Source organism: Pseudophryne corroboree, chromosome 8, assembly GCF_028390025.1.
Source record: "Pseudophryne corroboree isolate aPseCor3 chromosome 8, aPseCor3.hap2, whole genome shotgun sequence".
NCBI classification, from domain to species: domain Eukaryota; kingdom Metazoa; phylum Chordata; class Amphibia; order Anura; family Myobatrachidae; genus Pseudophryne; species Pseudophryne corroboree.
The window spans coordinates 457,277,921-457,294,361 of NC_086451.1; the positions used below are offsets into that span (position 1 = coordinate 457,277,921).

At 41.5% G+C, this 16,441-nt stretch overlaps 1 protein-coding gene across 9 annotated transcripts in view; it reads right to left on the reverse strand.

Moving 5' to 3' along the window:
* LOC134949628 (class I histocompatibility antigen, Gogo-OKO alpha chain-like) overlaps window positions 1-16,441 on the reverse strand; it is a 433,106-nt gene that overhangs the window by 374,345 nt on the left and 42,320 nt on the right. For 8 of the 9 annotated variants that reach the window (XM_063938345.1, XM_063938337.1, XM_063938342.1 and 5 more), the window contains exon 2: window positions 1,358-1,618. The exons of the other annotated variant lie outside the window; for it this stretch is intronic. In XM_063938345.1, the coding sequence (XP_063794415.1) occupies window positions 1,358-1,618 (261 nt within the window). The remainder of the gene's footprint in view (window positions 1-1,357; window positions 1,619-16,441) is intronic. 9 annotated transcript variants of the gene reach the window in all.

Sequence of the window (16,441 nt, forward strand, 5' to 3'; positions counted from 1 at the left end):
GCGTGACACTGCAGTGCCACTCCTAGATGGGCCAGGTGTTTGTGTCGGCCACTTGTGTCGCTTAGCTTAGTCACACAGCGACCTTGGTGCGCCTCTTTTTTTCTTTACATCATGTGCTGTTTGGGGACTATTTTTTTGAAGTGCCATCCTGCCTGACACTGCAGTGCCACTCCTAGATGGGCCAGGTGTTTGTGTCGGCCACTTGTGTCGCTTAGCTTAGTCACACAGCGACCTTGGTGCGCCTCTTTTTTTCTTTACATCATGTGCTGTTTGGGGACTATTTTTTTGAAGTGCCATCCTGCCTGACACTGCAGTGCCACTCCTAGATGGGCCAGGTGTTTGTGTCGGCCACTTGTTTCGCTTAGCTTAGTCATCCAGCACTTGGGTCGCTTAGCTTAGTCACACAGCGACCTCGGTGCAAATTCTAGGACTAAAAATAATATTGTGAGGTGTGAGGTGTTCAGAATAGACTGGAAATTAGTGGAAATTATGGTAATTGAGGTTAATAATACTATGGGATCAAAATGACCCCCAAATTCTATGATTTAAGCTGTTTTTTAGGGTTTTTTGAAAAAAACACCCGAATCCGGCAAAAAATGTTTGGTGAGGTTTTGCCAAAACGTCTGCGAATCCAAAACACGGCCGCGGAACCGAACCCAAAACCAAAACACAAAACCCGAAAAATGTCCGGTGCACATCACTATTACTCACTCAGTGTGCATTAGGGAACACAAATAGTTTTTTCTTACACAGAATTACCCCTCCCTTTTAGCACCTGACTGATATTACATCTGATTGAGCAGCTTTCCAATATTTGTGTAGTGTGTGTTGTGTTTGCATACTGTACGGTGTACTATGTATGATATATGGGAACACAGTGTAGTGTGTATCTATTCGTGTGTGTATAGTGTAGAGATGAGCGGGTTCAGTTCGGGTTCGGTTTTACTCCATACTTGCCGACATCTGGGCTGCTCTCTCCGGGAGAGAGCAGCCCATCGGCTCAGCAGGGGGGGCTGGCAGTCAGGGAGACTTGCCTGCTCTTCCGGGGGGCCGGGAGGGTCACCCGTTTTTCGGGAGCCTCCCGGCCATTCCGGGAGGGTAGGCAAGTATGTTTTACTCGGATCCCAAAACGGCATCTTACTGGCTCACGGATGTCATATGTATAGTGTAGTGTATATGTGTGTGTCTACAGTGTAGTGTGCGTGTGTTTATCTGTGTATGTGTGTGTATACAGTGTAATGTGTATGTGTGTGTGTGTGTGTGTGTGTGTGTGTGTGTGTATGATGTGTGTGTGTATACAGCGCAGTGTGTGTATGAATGATGTGTGTGTGTATATACAGTACAGTGTGTGTCTCACCTCCAGTCTGGTTGAAGCGACTCATCACTGTCCTCACATCATGTTTGGATATAGCCTCATTACTTCTACCAATCAGTGTGTTTCTCTCCCAGTACTCCGGTTCCACTTTCCTCATCCACGGAGCCACAGGAAGTACAAGTCGAGAGTCGCTGCTATAATGTACAATCTCCTTATCATCCACATATCCAACTAAAGAGTACTCCGGCAGCCCCGATCCTCTATCTGAGACCCCCGTCATATAATACCTCAGCATGTGACTGTCTGAGAGACACAGAGACTGTTATATATCACACATATTATACACAGGTACAGTAATGTATAATATACAGCATGGTATTACCTGTATACAGGGCCGGTGCTAGGGTGTTCAGCGCCCCCCTGCAAACTATAAATTTGTGCCTCCCATATTTCACAAAGGATCAGCGCGCGGCTTTGGCGCGTGCCAGGAAATAAGGTGTGGTCTCACAAGGAAGGGGCATGGCCATAACATAGTACCACCATTTAAAGTTACACCACACAGTAGTACAATCTTATTCACCTTATACATAATGCACCACCCGTAGTAGTAGCGTCCTTATATGTAATGCCCCCCAGTAGTAGTAGCATACTAATACATAATGCCCCACCCAGTAGTAGTAGCATCCTTATATGTAATGCCCCCCAGTAGTAGTAGCATCCTTATACATAATGCCCCACCCAGTAGTAGTAGCATCCTAATACATAATGCAACCCCAGTAGTAGTAGCATCCTTATACATAATGCCCCCCAGTAGTAGTAGCATCCTAATACATAATGCAACCCCAGTAGTAGTAGCATCCTTATAAATAATGCCCCACCCAGTAGTAGTAGCATCCTAATACATAATGCAACCCCAGTAGTAGTAGCATCCTTATACATAATGCACCCCCTGTAGTAGTAGCATCCTTATACATAATGCCCCCCAGTAGTAGTAGCATCCTTATACATAATGCCCCCAGTAGTAGTAGCATCCTTATACATAATGCACCCCCAGAAGTACTAGCATCCTAATACATAATGCACCCCCAGTAGTAGTAGTATCCTTATACATAATGCAACCCCAGTAGTAGTAGCATCATTATACATAATGCCCCCCAGTAGTAGTAGCATCCTTATACATAATGCCCCCCAGTAGTAGTAGTAGTAGCATCCTAATACATAATGCCCCACCCAGTAGTAGCAGCATCCTAATACATAATGCCCCACCCAGTAGTAGTAGCATCCTTATACATAATGCCCCCCCAGTACTAGTAGCATCCTAATACATAATGCCCCATCCAGTAGTAGTAGCATCCTAATACATAATGCCCCACCCAGTAGCAGTAGCGTCCTTATACATAATGCCCACCCAGTAGTTGTAGCATCCTTATACATAATTCCTCCCCAAGTAGTAGTAGCATCCTAATATATAATGCCCCCCCAGTAGTAGTAGCATTCTTATACATAGTGCCCACCAGTAGCAGTAGCGTCCTTATACATAATGCCCCCCAGTAGTAGTAGTAGTAGCATCCTAATACATAATGCCCCACCCAGTAGTAGCAGCATCCTAATACATAATGCCCCACCCAGTAGTAGTAGCATCCTTATACATAATGCACCCCCAGTAGTAGTAGTATCCTTATACATAATGCAACCCCAGTAGTAGTAGCATCATTATACATAATGCCCCCCAGTAGTAGTAGCATCCTTATACATAATGCCCCCCAGTAGTAGTAGTAGTAGCATCCTAATACATAATGCCCCACCCAGTAGTAGCAGCATCCTAATACATAATGCCCCACCCAGTAGTAGTAGCATCCTTATACATAATGCCCCCCCAGTACTAGTAGCATCCTAATACATAATGCCCCATCCAGTAGTAGTAGCATCCTAATACATAATGCCCCACCCAGTAGCAGTAGCGTCCTTATACATAATGCCCACCCAGTAGTTGTAGCATCCTTATACATAATTCCTCCCCAAGTAGTAGTAGCATCCTAATATATAATGCCCCCCCAGTAGTAGTAGCATTCTTATACATAGTGCCCACCAGTAGCAGTAGCGTCCTTATACATAATGCCCCCCAGTAGTAGTAGCATCCTTATACGTAATGCCCCCCAGTAGTAGTAGCATCCTAATACATAATGCCCCTCCCAGTAGTAGTAACATCCTAATACATAATGCCCCACCCAGTAGTAGTAGCATCCTTATACATAATGCCCCCCCAGTAGTAGTAGCATCCTAATACATAATGCCCCACCCAGTAGTAGCATCCTAATACATAATGCCCCTGCCAGTAGTAGTAACATCCTAATACATAATGCCCCACCCAGTAGTAGTAGCATCCTTATACATAATGCCCCCCCAGTAGTAGTAGCATCCTAATACATAATGCCCCACCCAGTAGTAGTAGCATCCTAATACATAATGCCCCACCCAGTAGCAGTAGCGTCCTTATACATAATGCCCACCCAGTAGTAGTAGCATCCTTATACATAATGCCCCCCAAGTAGTAGTAGCATCCTAATACATAATGCCCCACCCAGTAGTAGTAGCATCCTAATACATAATGCCCCACCCAGTAGTAGTAGCATCCTTATACATAATGCCCCCCCAGTAGTAGTAGCATCCTAATACATAATGCCCCACCCAGTAGTAGTAGCATCCTAATACATAATGTCCCACCCAGTAGCAGTAGCGTCCTTATACATAATGCCCTCCCAGTAGTAGTAGCATCCTTATACATAATGCCCCCCCAAGTAGTAGTAGCATCCTAATATATAATGCCCCCCCAGTAGTACTAGCATTCTTATACATAGTGCCCACCAGTAGTAGTAGCGTCCTTATACATAATGCCCCCCCCAGTAGTAGTAGCATCCTTATACATAATGCACCCCCAGTAGTAGTAACATCCTTATACATAATGCACCCCCAGTAGTAGTAGTATCCTTATACATAATGCCCCCCCAGTAGTAGTATCATCCTTATACATAATTCCCCTCCAGTAGTAGTAGCCTCCTTATACATAATTCCCCACCCAGTAGTAGAAGCGTTCTTATACATAATGCCCCCCAGTAGTAGTAGCGTCCTTATACATAATGCCCCACCGAGTAGTAGTAGCATCCCTATACATAATGCCCCCCAGTAGTAGTAGCATCCTTATACATAATGCACCCCCAGTAGTAGTAGCATCCTTATACATAATGCCCCCCAGTAGTAGTAGTGTCCTTATACGTAATGCACCCCCAGTAGTAGTAGCATCCTTATACATAATGCCCCACCCCAGTAGTAGTGTCCTTATACGTAATGGCCCCAAGTAGTAGTAGCATCCTTATACATAATGCCCCCCCAGTAGTAGTAGTGTCCTTATACATAATGCATCCCCAGTAGTAGTAGCATTGTTATACATAATGCCCTCCCAGTGGTAGTAGCATCCTTATACATAATGCCCCCCCAGTAGTAGTAGCATCCTTATACATAATGCCCCGCCAGTAGTAGTAGCGTCCTTATATATAATGCCCCCCCAGTAGTAGTAGCATCCTTATACATAATGCCCCCCCAGTAGTAGTAGCATCCTAATACATAATGCACCCCCAGTAGTAGTAGCATCCTTATACATAATGCCCCCCAGTAGTAGTAGCATCCTAATACATAATGCCCCACCCAGTAGTAGTAGCATCCTAATAGATAATGCCCCACCCAGTAGCAGTAGCGTCCTTATACATAATGCCCACCCAGTAGTAGTAGCATCCTTATACATAATGCCCCCCCAAGTAGTAGTAGCATCCTAATACATAATGCCCCACCCAGTAGTAGTAGCATCCTAATACATAATGCCCCACCCAGTAGTAGTACATCCTTATACATAATGCCCCCCCAGTAGTAGTAGCATCCTAATACATAATGTCCCACCCAGTAGCAGTAGCATCCTTATACATAATGCCCTCCCAGTAGTAGTATCATCCTTATACATAATGCCCCCCCAAGTAGTAGTAGCAGCATCCTAATATATAATGCCCCCCCGTAGTACTAGCATTCTTATACATAGTGCCCACCAGTAGTAGCGTCCTTATACATAATGCACCCCCAGTAGTAGTAGCATCCTTATACATAATGCCCCTCCAGTAGTAGTAACCTCCTTATACATAATGCCCCACCCAGTAGTAGAAGCGTCCTTATACATAATGCCCCCCAGTAGTAGTAGCGTCCTTATACATAATGCCCCACCGAGTAGTAGTAGCATCCCTATACATAATGCCCCCCAGTAATAGTAGCATCCTTATACATAATGCTCCCCCAGTTGTAGTAGCATCCTTATACATAATGCCCCCCAGTAGTAGTAGTGTCCTTATACGTAATGCACCCCCAGTAGTAGTAGCATCCTTATACATAATGCCCCGCCCCAGTAGTAGTGTCCTTATACGTAATGGCCCCAAGTAGTAGTAGCATCCTTATACATAATGCCCCCCCAGTAGTAGTAGTGTCTTTATACATAATGCATCCCCAGTAGTAGTAGCATTGTTATACATAATGCCCTCCCCTGTGGTAGTAGCATCCTTATACATAATGCCCCCCCAGTAGTAGTAGCATCCTTATACATAATGCCCCCCAGTAGTAGTAGCGTCCTTATACATAATGCCCCCCCAGTAGTAGTAGCATCCTTATACATAATGCCCCCCCAGTAGTAGTAGCATCCTAATACATAATGCACCCCCAGTAGTAGTAGCATCCTTATACATAATGCCCCCCAGTAGTAGTAGCATCCTAATACATAATGCTCCACCCAGTAGTAGTAGCATCCTATACATAATGCCCCCACCCAGTAGTAGTAGCATCCTAATACATAATGCCCCCCAGTAGTAGTAGCATCCTAATACATAATGCCCCCCAGTAGTAGTAGCATCCTTAAACATAATGTCCCCCAGTAGTAGAAGCATCCTTATATATAATGTCCCCCCAGTAGTAGTAGCATCCTTATACATAATGCCCTCCCAAGTAGTAGTAGCATCCTAATATATAATGCCCCCCAGTAGTAGTAGCATTCTTATACATAGTGCCCACCAGTAGTAGTAGCGTCCTTATACATAATGCCCCCCCAGTAGTAGTAGCATTCTTATACATAGTGCCCACCAGTAGTAGTAGCGTCCTTATACATAATGCCCCCCCAGTAGTAGTAGCATTCTTATACATAGTGCCCACCAGTAGTAGTAGCATCCTAATATATAATGCCCCCCCAGTAGTAGTAGCATTCTTATACATAGTGCCCACCCAGTAGTAGTAGCATCCTAATACATAATGCCCCCCAGTAGCAGTAGCATCCTAATACATAATGCCCCCCAGTAGCAGTAGCATCCTTAGACATAATGTCCCCCAGTAGTAGTAGCATCCTTATATATAATGCCCCCCCAGTAGTAGTAGCATCCTTATACATAATGCCCCCCCAAGTAGTAGTAGCATCCTAATATATAATGCCCCCCAGTAGTAGTAGCATTCTTATACATAGTGCCCACCAGTAGTAGTAGCGTCCTTATACATAATGCCCCCCCAGTAGTAGTAGCATCCTTATACATAATGCACCCACAGTAGTAGTAGTAGTAGCGTCCTTATACATAATGCCCCCCAGTAGCAGTAGCGTCCTTATACATAATGCCCCCCAGTAGCAGTAGCATCCTTATACATAATGCCCCCCAGTAGTAGTAGTGTCCTTATACGTAATGCACCCCCAGTAGTAGTAGCATCCTTATACATAATGCCCCGCCCCAGTAGTAGTGTCCTTATACGTAATGGCCCCAAGTAGTAGTAGCATCCTTATACATAATGCCCCCCCAGTAGTAGTAGTGTCTTTATACATAATGCATCCCCAGTAGTAGTAGCATTGTTATACATAATGCCCTCCCCTGTGGTAGTAGCATCCTTATACATAATGCCCCCCCAGTAGTAGTAGCATCCTTATACATAATGCCCCCCAGTAGTAGTAGCGTCCTTATACATAATGCCCCCCCAGTAGTAGTAGCATCCTTATACATAATGCCCCCCCAGTAGTAGTAGCATCCTAATACATAATGCACCCCCAGTAGTAGTAGCATCCTTATACATAATGCCCCCCAGTAGTAGTAGCATCCTAATACATAATGCTCCACCCAGTAGTAGTAGCATCCTATACATAATGCCCCCACCCAGTAGTAGTAGCATCCTAATACATAATGCCCCCCAGTAGTAGTAGCATCCTAATACATAATGCCCCCCAGTAGTAGTAGCATCCTTAAACATAATGTCCCCCAGTAGTAGAAGCATCCTTATATATAATGTCCCCCCAGTAGTAGTAGCATCCTTATACATAATGCCCCCCCAAGTAGTAGTAGCATCCTAATATATAATGCCCCCCAGTAGTAGTAGCATTCTTATACATAGTGCCCACCAGTAGTAGTAGCGTCCTTATACATAATGCCCCCCCAGTAGTAGTAGCATTCTTATACATAGTGCCCACCAGTAGTAGTAGCGTCCTTATACATAATGCCCCCCCAGTAGTAGCATTCTTATACATAGTGCCCACCAGTAGTAGTAGCATCCTAATATATAATGCCCCCCCAGTAGTAGTAGCATTCTTATACATAGTGCCCACCCAGTAGTAGTAGCATCCTAATACATAATGCCCCCCAGTAGCAGTAGCATCCTAATACATAATGCCCCCCAGTAGCAGTAGCATCCTTATACATAATGTCCCCCAGTAGTAGTAGCATCCTTATATATAATGCCCCCCCAGTAGTAGTAGCATCCTTATACATAATGCCCCCCCAAGTAGTAGTAGCATCCTAATATATAATGCCCCCCAGTAGTAGTAGCATTCTTATACATAGTGCCCACCAGTAGTAGTAGCGTCCTTATACATAATGCCCCCCCAGTAGTAGTAGCATCCTTATACATAATGCACCCACAGTAGTAGTAGTAGCGTCCTTATACATAATGCCCCCCAGTAGCAGTAGCGTCCTTATACATAATGCCCCCCAGTAGCAGTAGCGTCCTTATACATAATGCCCCCCCCAGTAGTAGTAGCATCCTTATACATAATGCACCCACAGTAGTAGTAGTAGTAGCGTCCTTATACATAATGCCCCACAGTAGTAGTAGCGTCCTTATACATAATGCCCCACCGAGTAGTAGTAGCATCCCTATACATAATGCCCCCCAGTAGCAGTAGCATCCTTATACATAATGCCCCCCAGTAGTAGTAGCATCCTAATACATAATGCGCCCCAAGTAGTAGTAGCGTCCTTATGCATAATGCACCCCCAGTAGTAGTAGCATCCTAATACATAATGCGCCCCCAGTAGTAGTAGCATCCTTATACATAATGTGCTGCGGCAGCTGCCGGGGAATCTGCGCATGCGTGGTCAGACAGACAGCGCTGCACAGAGGCCACTTCCGGGGAGTGTTCTGTGGGGAACAATGGGCTACCGCCATCTTCAGGTGGGAATAGCCCCGGCGACCAAATATCATTAAGGATTTGCATTCCAGATATTGCTAAATTTGGCAGCATCGCTTCCCCCATAAAAACCTGCGGGGGATTTATTTATTTCATATATAGCGCAGCAAATTCCGTTGCACTTTACAATTGGAAACAACAATGATAAATCAGGTTCGGTCCTCCTTAGAGTCAATTCCTGGCTGGGGTCCCTGGTTCAGCTGACGCGTTTCGCTGCACCCAACTGGCAGCTTTCTCAAAGGTATATGCAGTCTAAGACATGTGGGGTTTATATACCATCTCTAATATGGTGGCTAATTAGCCCCTTGGAACACCTGAGTACAATTGCATGATCACTTTTAGAGCTAAATGCAAAAAATCAAAATAAATTTATGAGCTGAGACAGACCTACTTCGAGTAGCATATAATAAATAGCAAATATATACATTCTTTGTAAAAACCGAAGTGTTTAAAGCTTTTATTAATATGTAAATAAATGGATATGGACAAACAGGAAGTATGTAAACCAACATTAGCCAATAGCTGAATTTGTTGTGTATCCGGTTGTCATGGAAATAATATTAACAACTCCCATTATAGGTGGAGGAACATGTAAAGAACGGGACTGAAACTACGGACTTCCGTTTTGTTCCGATCACGTGACTGATGTCACGTGATCGGGATTTCATATTCTGTGTCTGTAGCGTGCGGGAGAGCGGGGAGACGGTTGCTAGGCAACCGGACGGTATCTTTGTTTCTATAGGTCAGGGTCCGCAGTGACACACCTTCGGGCGGTCGCGTGACTAGCCCTGATCCGTATGTTGCGGAGGACGTGAATACGTCATAGTCTGTAGATCATTACAGGCATTACTTCCGCCCTCCAGTCCGTAGGATGTATAATGCTTCCGCCAACCCAGCGATCAGAAATAGAGATTTTTTAGACTTTGGTTTTTAGTTCAGTTGTAACTCGTACCTTTTGGGTGGTTTAGAAATCTGACTTAGCAGGGCCATTATTCGGACTATAGATAAGGGAAATAGATTTTAGTAGCAAGTATTTTAAACATTATATTAACACATCAATTGGATAAGGATCAGAATATTGGTTTCCTAAATAAATTAATGAACTGTGGTGCTTCATAGCTAGTTATTACTCAATATATTAGCTTTATCTGAGTGTTATAGTAAATAAGATGGTATAAGGACCATATATGTGTCCCCTCTGTTAGTGTATATATATTAATTTTAATATTATTATTTTTTATTTTTTTATTTTTTAATTCTTTAATTTTTATTATTTATTATTTTTTATTATTTTTATTATTTTTTATTTTTTATTATTTTTTTTTATTATTTTTTTTTTAATTCAGAAGTTTCAGCGAGATGAACAGATTGTTAGAGAGGCGAGACCATAATTTGTGAGCAGAATTATAATTTCTAGGAGGAAACCTTAAATACTCTATGTAGAGAAAGAAAAGGGGTTAATTATTAGCAATAGTTCATATTATAGTATTTAATTCCACGGCATCGTTAAGACCGCCAGGGTAAATGGAGCCCATTTTAAACATCCAATAAGTTTCTTGTTGGCATAGTTTTTTATAACGGTCCCCACCCCTATTAGTTATTGGGATGTGTTCCACTCCAGTTAGCTTAAGGCTGTTGGGGTTGCCTTGATGGAATTCGTGAAAGTGTTGAGAAACACTATGGGATGGCAGTCTTTTAATAATATTTCTACGGTGTTCAAGAAACCTGATTTTGAGTTTTCTAGTGGTGCGCCCTACATATTTGAGTCCACATCCACATGAAAGTATATATATAACATATGATGAATTACAATTAATGAAATGTTTAATTTCATATAGTGCACCATTGTCTTCAGTTTTAATGGTCTTAGTTCTATTATCTATGAAGTTACAGGTGATGCACCTGGTTGCTCCACATTTAAAGAACCCTTTAGTATTGGATGGAAGCCAGGAGTCTAATTGGGCTGTAGATTTTAAGTCAGGTTTCAGAAAACTAGGTGCCAACGAGTTTCTGAGAGATCTATTTTTCTTAAAGATGAAAACAGGGTCACTTGGTAGCAAAGGGGCTATTAGATAATCCTGTTTAAGGATATTGTGATTTCTCTTAATAATTTGTTTGATTTGGGAACAATGACTATTAAAGGTAGAGATAAATGCTATTGGTTTCTCATCTTCTATTAGGTTAGTTTTATCCTTTTTCTTATTGGTTAGTAATGTGTTTCTGTCTACTTTTCTAACTTCTTCATATGCTTTATTTAAAAGAACTATAGGGTACCCTCTGTACAAATGATTTTATCATCTCAGATGCTTGGGCTTCAAAAGATGTTATGTCGGAGCAATTGCGTCTGAGGCGTATAAGTTGGCCCCTGGGAATATTTCTCTTCCAGGGGGGGTAGTGTGCACTAGAATAATGTAAATATGCATTAGTGCCCACTTCCTTAGCATAATTGGTGGTATAGATTTTACCATCTTTAGCTTCAAGTGACACATCCAAAAAATTAATACATTGGGAGTGATATTGGTGAGTGAAGGTTAAACCATAAGTGTTGGTGTTAAGAAAATCAACAAATAACTGTGCTGAATGTGAGTCCCCATCCCAAATAATAAAAGATCGTCAATGTACCTGCCATATAGGACCAGGTGCGCCTCCCAGCCTCCCCTCCAGATAAGTTGTTCCTCCAATTCACCCACATAGAGGTTAGCATAGCTGGGGGCGAACCTGGTCCCCATGGCGGTACCCTTGACTTGTAAATAGTGTGATTGGAGAAACAGAAAATAGTTGTGATGGAGGATGTAAGTGATGGAGTCAATTATAAATTTCTTGTGTATCTCACTCAGGTCCCCATCTTGAGTGAGTCGGTTGGATATTGTGAGTAGGCCTTTCTCGTGTGGAATATTTGAATAAAGGCTTTGAACATCCAGAGTTAGGAATGCATATGAATTAAGCCATTTCACGTCTTTGATAAGGGATAGAAAATGAGTAGTATCCTTGATGTGGGACCTGAGTGTAGGTACACGTGGTTGTAAGTATGAATCTACATAATAAGATAAGTTGGATGTGAGAGAGTGTATGCCGGAAATAATGGGACGCCCCGGGGGTGAGGTGAGGGATTTGTGTATCTTGGGTAAATGATAATATACTGGAGTGACGGGGTGTGCAGAATAAAGAAAATTGTATTCGTCCTTGGATATGACTCCATTGTCTAGAGCCCCCCCCAGAAGAGTAACAAGCTCCAGAAGGAATTCTCGGGTGGGATCACTGCTTAGTTTGATGTAGAACTCGGGATTTTCTAACTGTCTTGTAGCCTCCAGTATATAGTCGGTCTTGTTCTGTATGACAAGACCTCCCCCCTTATCAGCCTCCTTGATAATGATGGATTTATCCCTAGTTAGATTCTTGATGGCCCTTTTCTCTTGTCGAGATAGGTTAGATTTATTTTTATGTGGATGAAGATGAATGTCAGAGCACATAGTTTTAAAATCGTCCATGGTCACCTTATAGAAAGTTTCTATGCTGGAGCCCTTGGATTTAATTGGGAAGAATTCTGATCTCTGTTTAAAGTTCTTTCTAGATATGTCGTACAGTTTCTCTATTTTGTTGGGGGTGCATTGTTCTGTACTAGCCAGTTCCTCCAGTATGTCCAGAGCTATCTGGTCCCCATCATCAAGTACTATAGGTAAAGCTTCCTCCCTCCTTTGTTTTATATGTTGTTTAGCGAAGAATCTTTTGCGGCATAAGGTTCTGATATATCTATTAAGTTCCACAAACAGAGTGAAGATGTTTGGGGGAGTAGATGGAGAAAATTTAAGGCCCTTATTCAAAAGGGTAATTTCAGAGTCTGAAAGAACCTTTGTAGATAGATTGAAAATAGTGGAGATCTTTGTGCCCTTAGTCTTATTTCTATTTAGTTTCTTGTATTTTTCTTTCTTACCCCCTCTTCTGCCTCTGAATCTGTACTTCTTCTTCCTCTTTTTGATGTTATCTGTTGTTCGTTCGCATGTGATATTTGATCCCAATGTGATTTGTTTGGGCGTTTGTCTAAAAAAACCTCTGTTGTGGTTTCCGTTTTGCTCATATTTGGATCTCTTTCTTTAGGTCTCGCCCCTCTGCTCTGTGTATCATAGGTTGGTCTATCCTGTATTCTAGGAGATACTGGGTGGGGATATCTAGAATGGGGGGTTTCTATTTCGTTTCTATTATTTCTCCTACATGAAGGGGAGCTATTTGGCCAGTGATGTCTCGTGTATTCCCGTTCTTTATGTTGGGGATAGTTGGAGTTCCTATAGGGAGAGGAATAGGTTTTTCTAATAGAAAATTTCCTGCGTCTATTAGATGTTGATTTATTATATGGTCGACCTTGTGATTTTTCGTATGGTCTCCCTCGCTGTTCTATCTGTTCCTCCCTATTTTTTAATTTATATGTTCTCACTGTTCCTTTCGTATAATCATCAAAATCTCGCCTAAATTTTGTACATTTGGTATCTAAGAGCGTTTGTTCAAATTTATCGATTTTTTCTGTAACAATCCTATCCCTTTCTTTAAATTCGGGCATGTTAGCATGTGGTTCGAGTCTCTTTTTGACTTCCTCAATTTCTTGTTCTATTTGTTTCGCTCTTTCCATTCTATATTTAATGACTAGCTCCATTAAAGTAAAGGAGCATCTGTCGAGGATATTCTCCCATTGTTCCTGAAATGCTTTATTCTCTTGGAAAATAGAGGGTTTGAAAAGTCTGAGTCCCCTTGGGATCATTTTCTTATCGATGTATTTTTGTAAGTTTACACCGTCTAGCCATTGTTTCAGCTCAGATTTTAATAGGTCTTCTAGTTTATAGAATTCCTCTGTTAATCTCAAGTGTGGCTCAGACTTTTCGCCTCTATCTTCATTCCCAGTGTCCCATCTCGAAAAGTAGGTCTGTCTTCTATTTGCTCTTTCATCAAATTTGGTGAAGCAGCTCATATCCTAGCAGCCCTAGGATGACTATGTGTACGTGTAGAAGGATAGATTTACCCGAAGGTACTTGGGCGCTTTGGCTGTGAGATGCTTCGCCGAGCTGCAGTCACAAGAAAAGGGAGAGTCACTCCCGTTGTAATATACAGAAAAAAAGAAGGGGTAGTGTGACTGCGCTAGGTTTGATGAATACAACACTAATGATATAATAAATAAAACAAATTTATTCCTAAAATTGTACAATAGGTATATAAGAATAGTATTTAGTAAAATATGCACATATATAGAGTATTGGATAATACAATTGCTAAAATGTGAGTTGATATCCCAAGGGACCACCCAATTCGCCAGGTATGGAAATTGGACTTTGTGGAGATGTATGCAGTGACCGTTCCAGATGTATTTCCCCTATGTTATTATAGTCCAGCTTATGCAATAGTCTCAGAATTTAGGCAAGGTCCAGTAAATGGACTAATTACCGTTAGAGGGTACTGTGCTCCGGAATCTGTAGTGGAGAGCTCCTCATGCGTTACGGTTATATGCAGTCCTTAGTATGATGTTTGCCGTTTGGAATCTGAGGATTGAGAGAATCGTCTGGACGAAGGCTTGGGGAATGGTTCGGTCCTCCTTAGAGTCAATTCCTGGCTGGGGTCCCTGGTTCACCTGACGCGTTTCGCTGCACCCAACTGGCAGCTTTCTCAAAGGTATATGCAGTCTAAGACATGTGGGGTTTATATACCATCTCTAATATGGTGGCTAATTAGCCCCTTGGAACACCTGAGTACAATTGCATGATCACTTTTAGAGCTAAATGCAAAAAATCTAAATAAATTTATGAGCTGAGACAGACCTACTTCGAGTAGCATATAATAAATAGCAAATATATACATTCTTTGTAAAAACCGAAGTGTTTAAAGCTTTTATTAATATGTAAATAAATGGATATGGACAAACAGGAAGTATGTAAACCAACATTAGCCAATAGCTGAATTTGTTGTGTATCCGGTTGTCATGGAAATAATATTAACAACTCCCATTATAGGTGGAGGAACATGTAAAGAACGGGACTGAAACTACGGACTTCCGTTTTGTTCCGATCACGTGACTGATGTCACGTAATCGGGATTTCATATTCTGTGTCTGTAGCGTGCGGGAGAGCGGGGAGACGGTTGCTAGGCAACCGGACGGTATCTTTGTTTCTATAGGTCAGGGTCCGCAGTGACACACCTTCGGGCGGTCGCGTGACTAGCCCTGATCCGTATGTTGCGGAGGACGTGAATACGTCATAGTCTGTAGATCATTACAGGCATTACTTCCACCCTCCAGTCCGTAGGATGTATAATGCTTCCGCCAACCCAGCGATCAGAAATAGAGATTTTTTAGACTTTGGTTTTTAGTTCAGTTGTAACTCGTACCTTTTGGGTGGTTTAGAAATCTGACTTAGCAGGGCCATTATTCGGACTATAGATAAGGGAAATAGATTTTAGTAGCAAGTATTTTAAACATTATATTAACACATCAATTGGATAAGGATCAGAATATTGGTTTCCTAAATAAATTAATGAACTGTGGTGCTTCATAGCTAGTTATTACTCAATATATTAGCTTTATCTGAGTGTTATAGTAAATAAGATGGTATAAGGACCATATATGTGTCCCCTCTGTTAGTGTATATATATTAATTTTAATATTATTATTTTTTATTTTTTTATTTTTTAATTCTTTAATTTTTATTATTTATTATTTTTTATTATTTTTATTATTATTTTTTATTTTTTATTATTTTTTATTTTTTGTTTTTTATTTTTTTTATTTAATGTAATCTTAATTCAGAAGTTTCAGCGAGATGAACAGATTGTTAGAGAGGCGAGACCATAATTTGTGAGCAGAATTATAATTTCTAGGAGGAAACCTTAAATACTCTATGTAGAGAAAGAAAAGGGGTTAATTATTAGCAATAGTTCATATTATAGTATTTAATTCCACGGCATCGTTAAGACCGCCAGGGTAAATGGAGCCCATTTTAAACATCCAATAAGTTTCTTGTTGGCATAGTTTTTTATAACGGTCCCCACCCCTATTAGTTATTGGGATGTGTTCCACTCCAGTTAGCTTAAGGCTGTTGGGGTTGCCTTGATGGAATTCGTGAAAGTGTTGAGAAACACTATGGGATGGCAGTCTTTTAATAATATTTCTACGGTGTTCAAGAAACCTGATTTTGAGTTTTCTAGTGGTGCGCCCTACATATTTGAGTCCACATCCACATGAAAGTATATATATAACATATGATGAATTACAATTAATGAAATGTTTAATTTCATATAGTGCACCATTGTCTTCAGTTTTAATGGTCTTAGTTCTATTATCTATGAAGTTACAGGTGATGCACCTGGTTGCTCCACATTTAAAGAACCCTTTAGTATTGGATGGAAGCCAGGAGTCTAATTGGGCTGTAGATTTTAAGTCAGGTTTCAGAAAACTAGGTGCCAACGAGTTTCTGAGAGATCTATTTTTCTTAAAGATGAAAACAGGGTCACTTGGTAGCAAAGGGGCTATTAGATAATCCTGTTTAAGGATATTGTGATTTCTCTTAATAATTTGTTTGATTTGGGAACAATGACTATTAAAGGTAGAGATAAATGCTATTGGTTTCTCA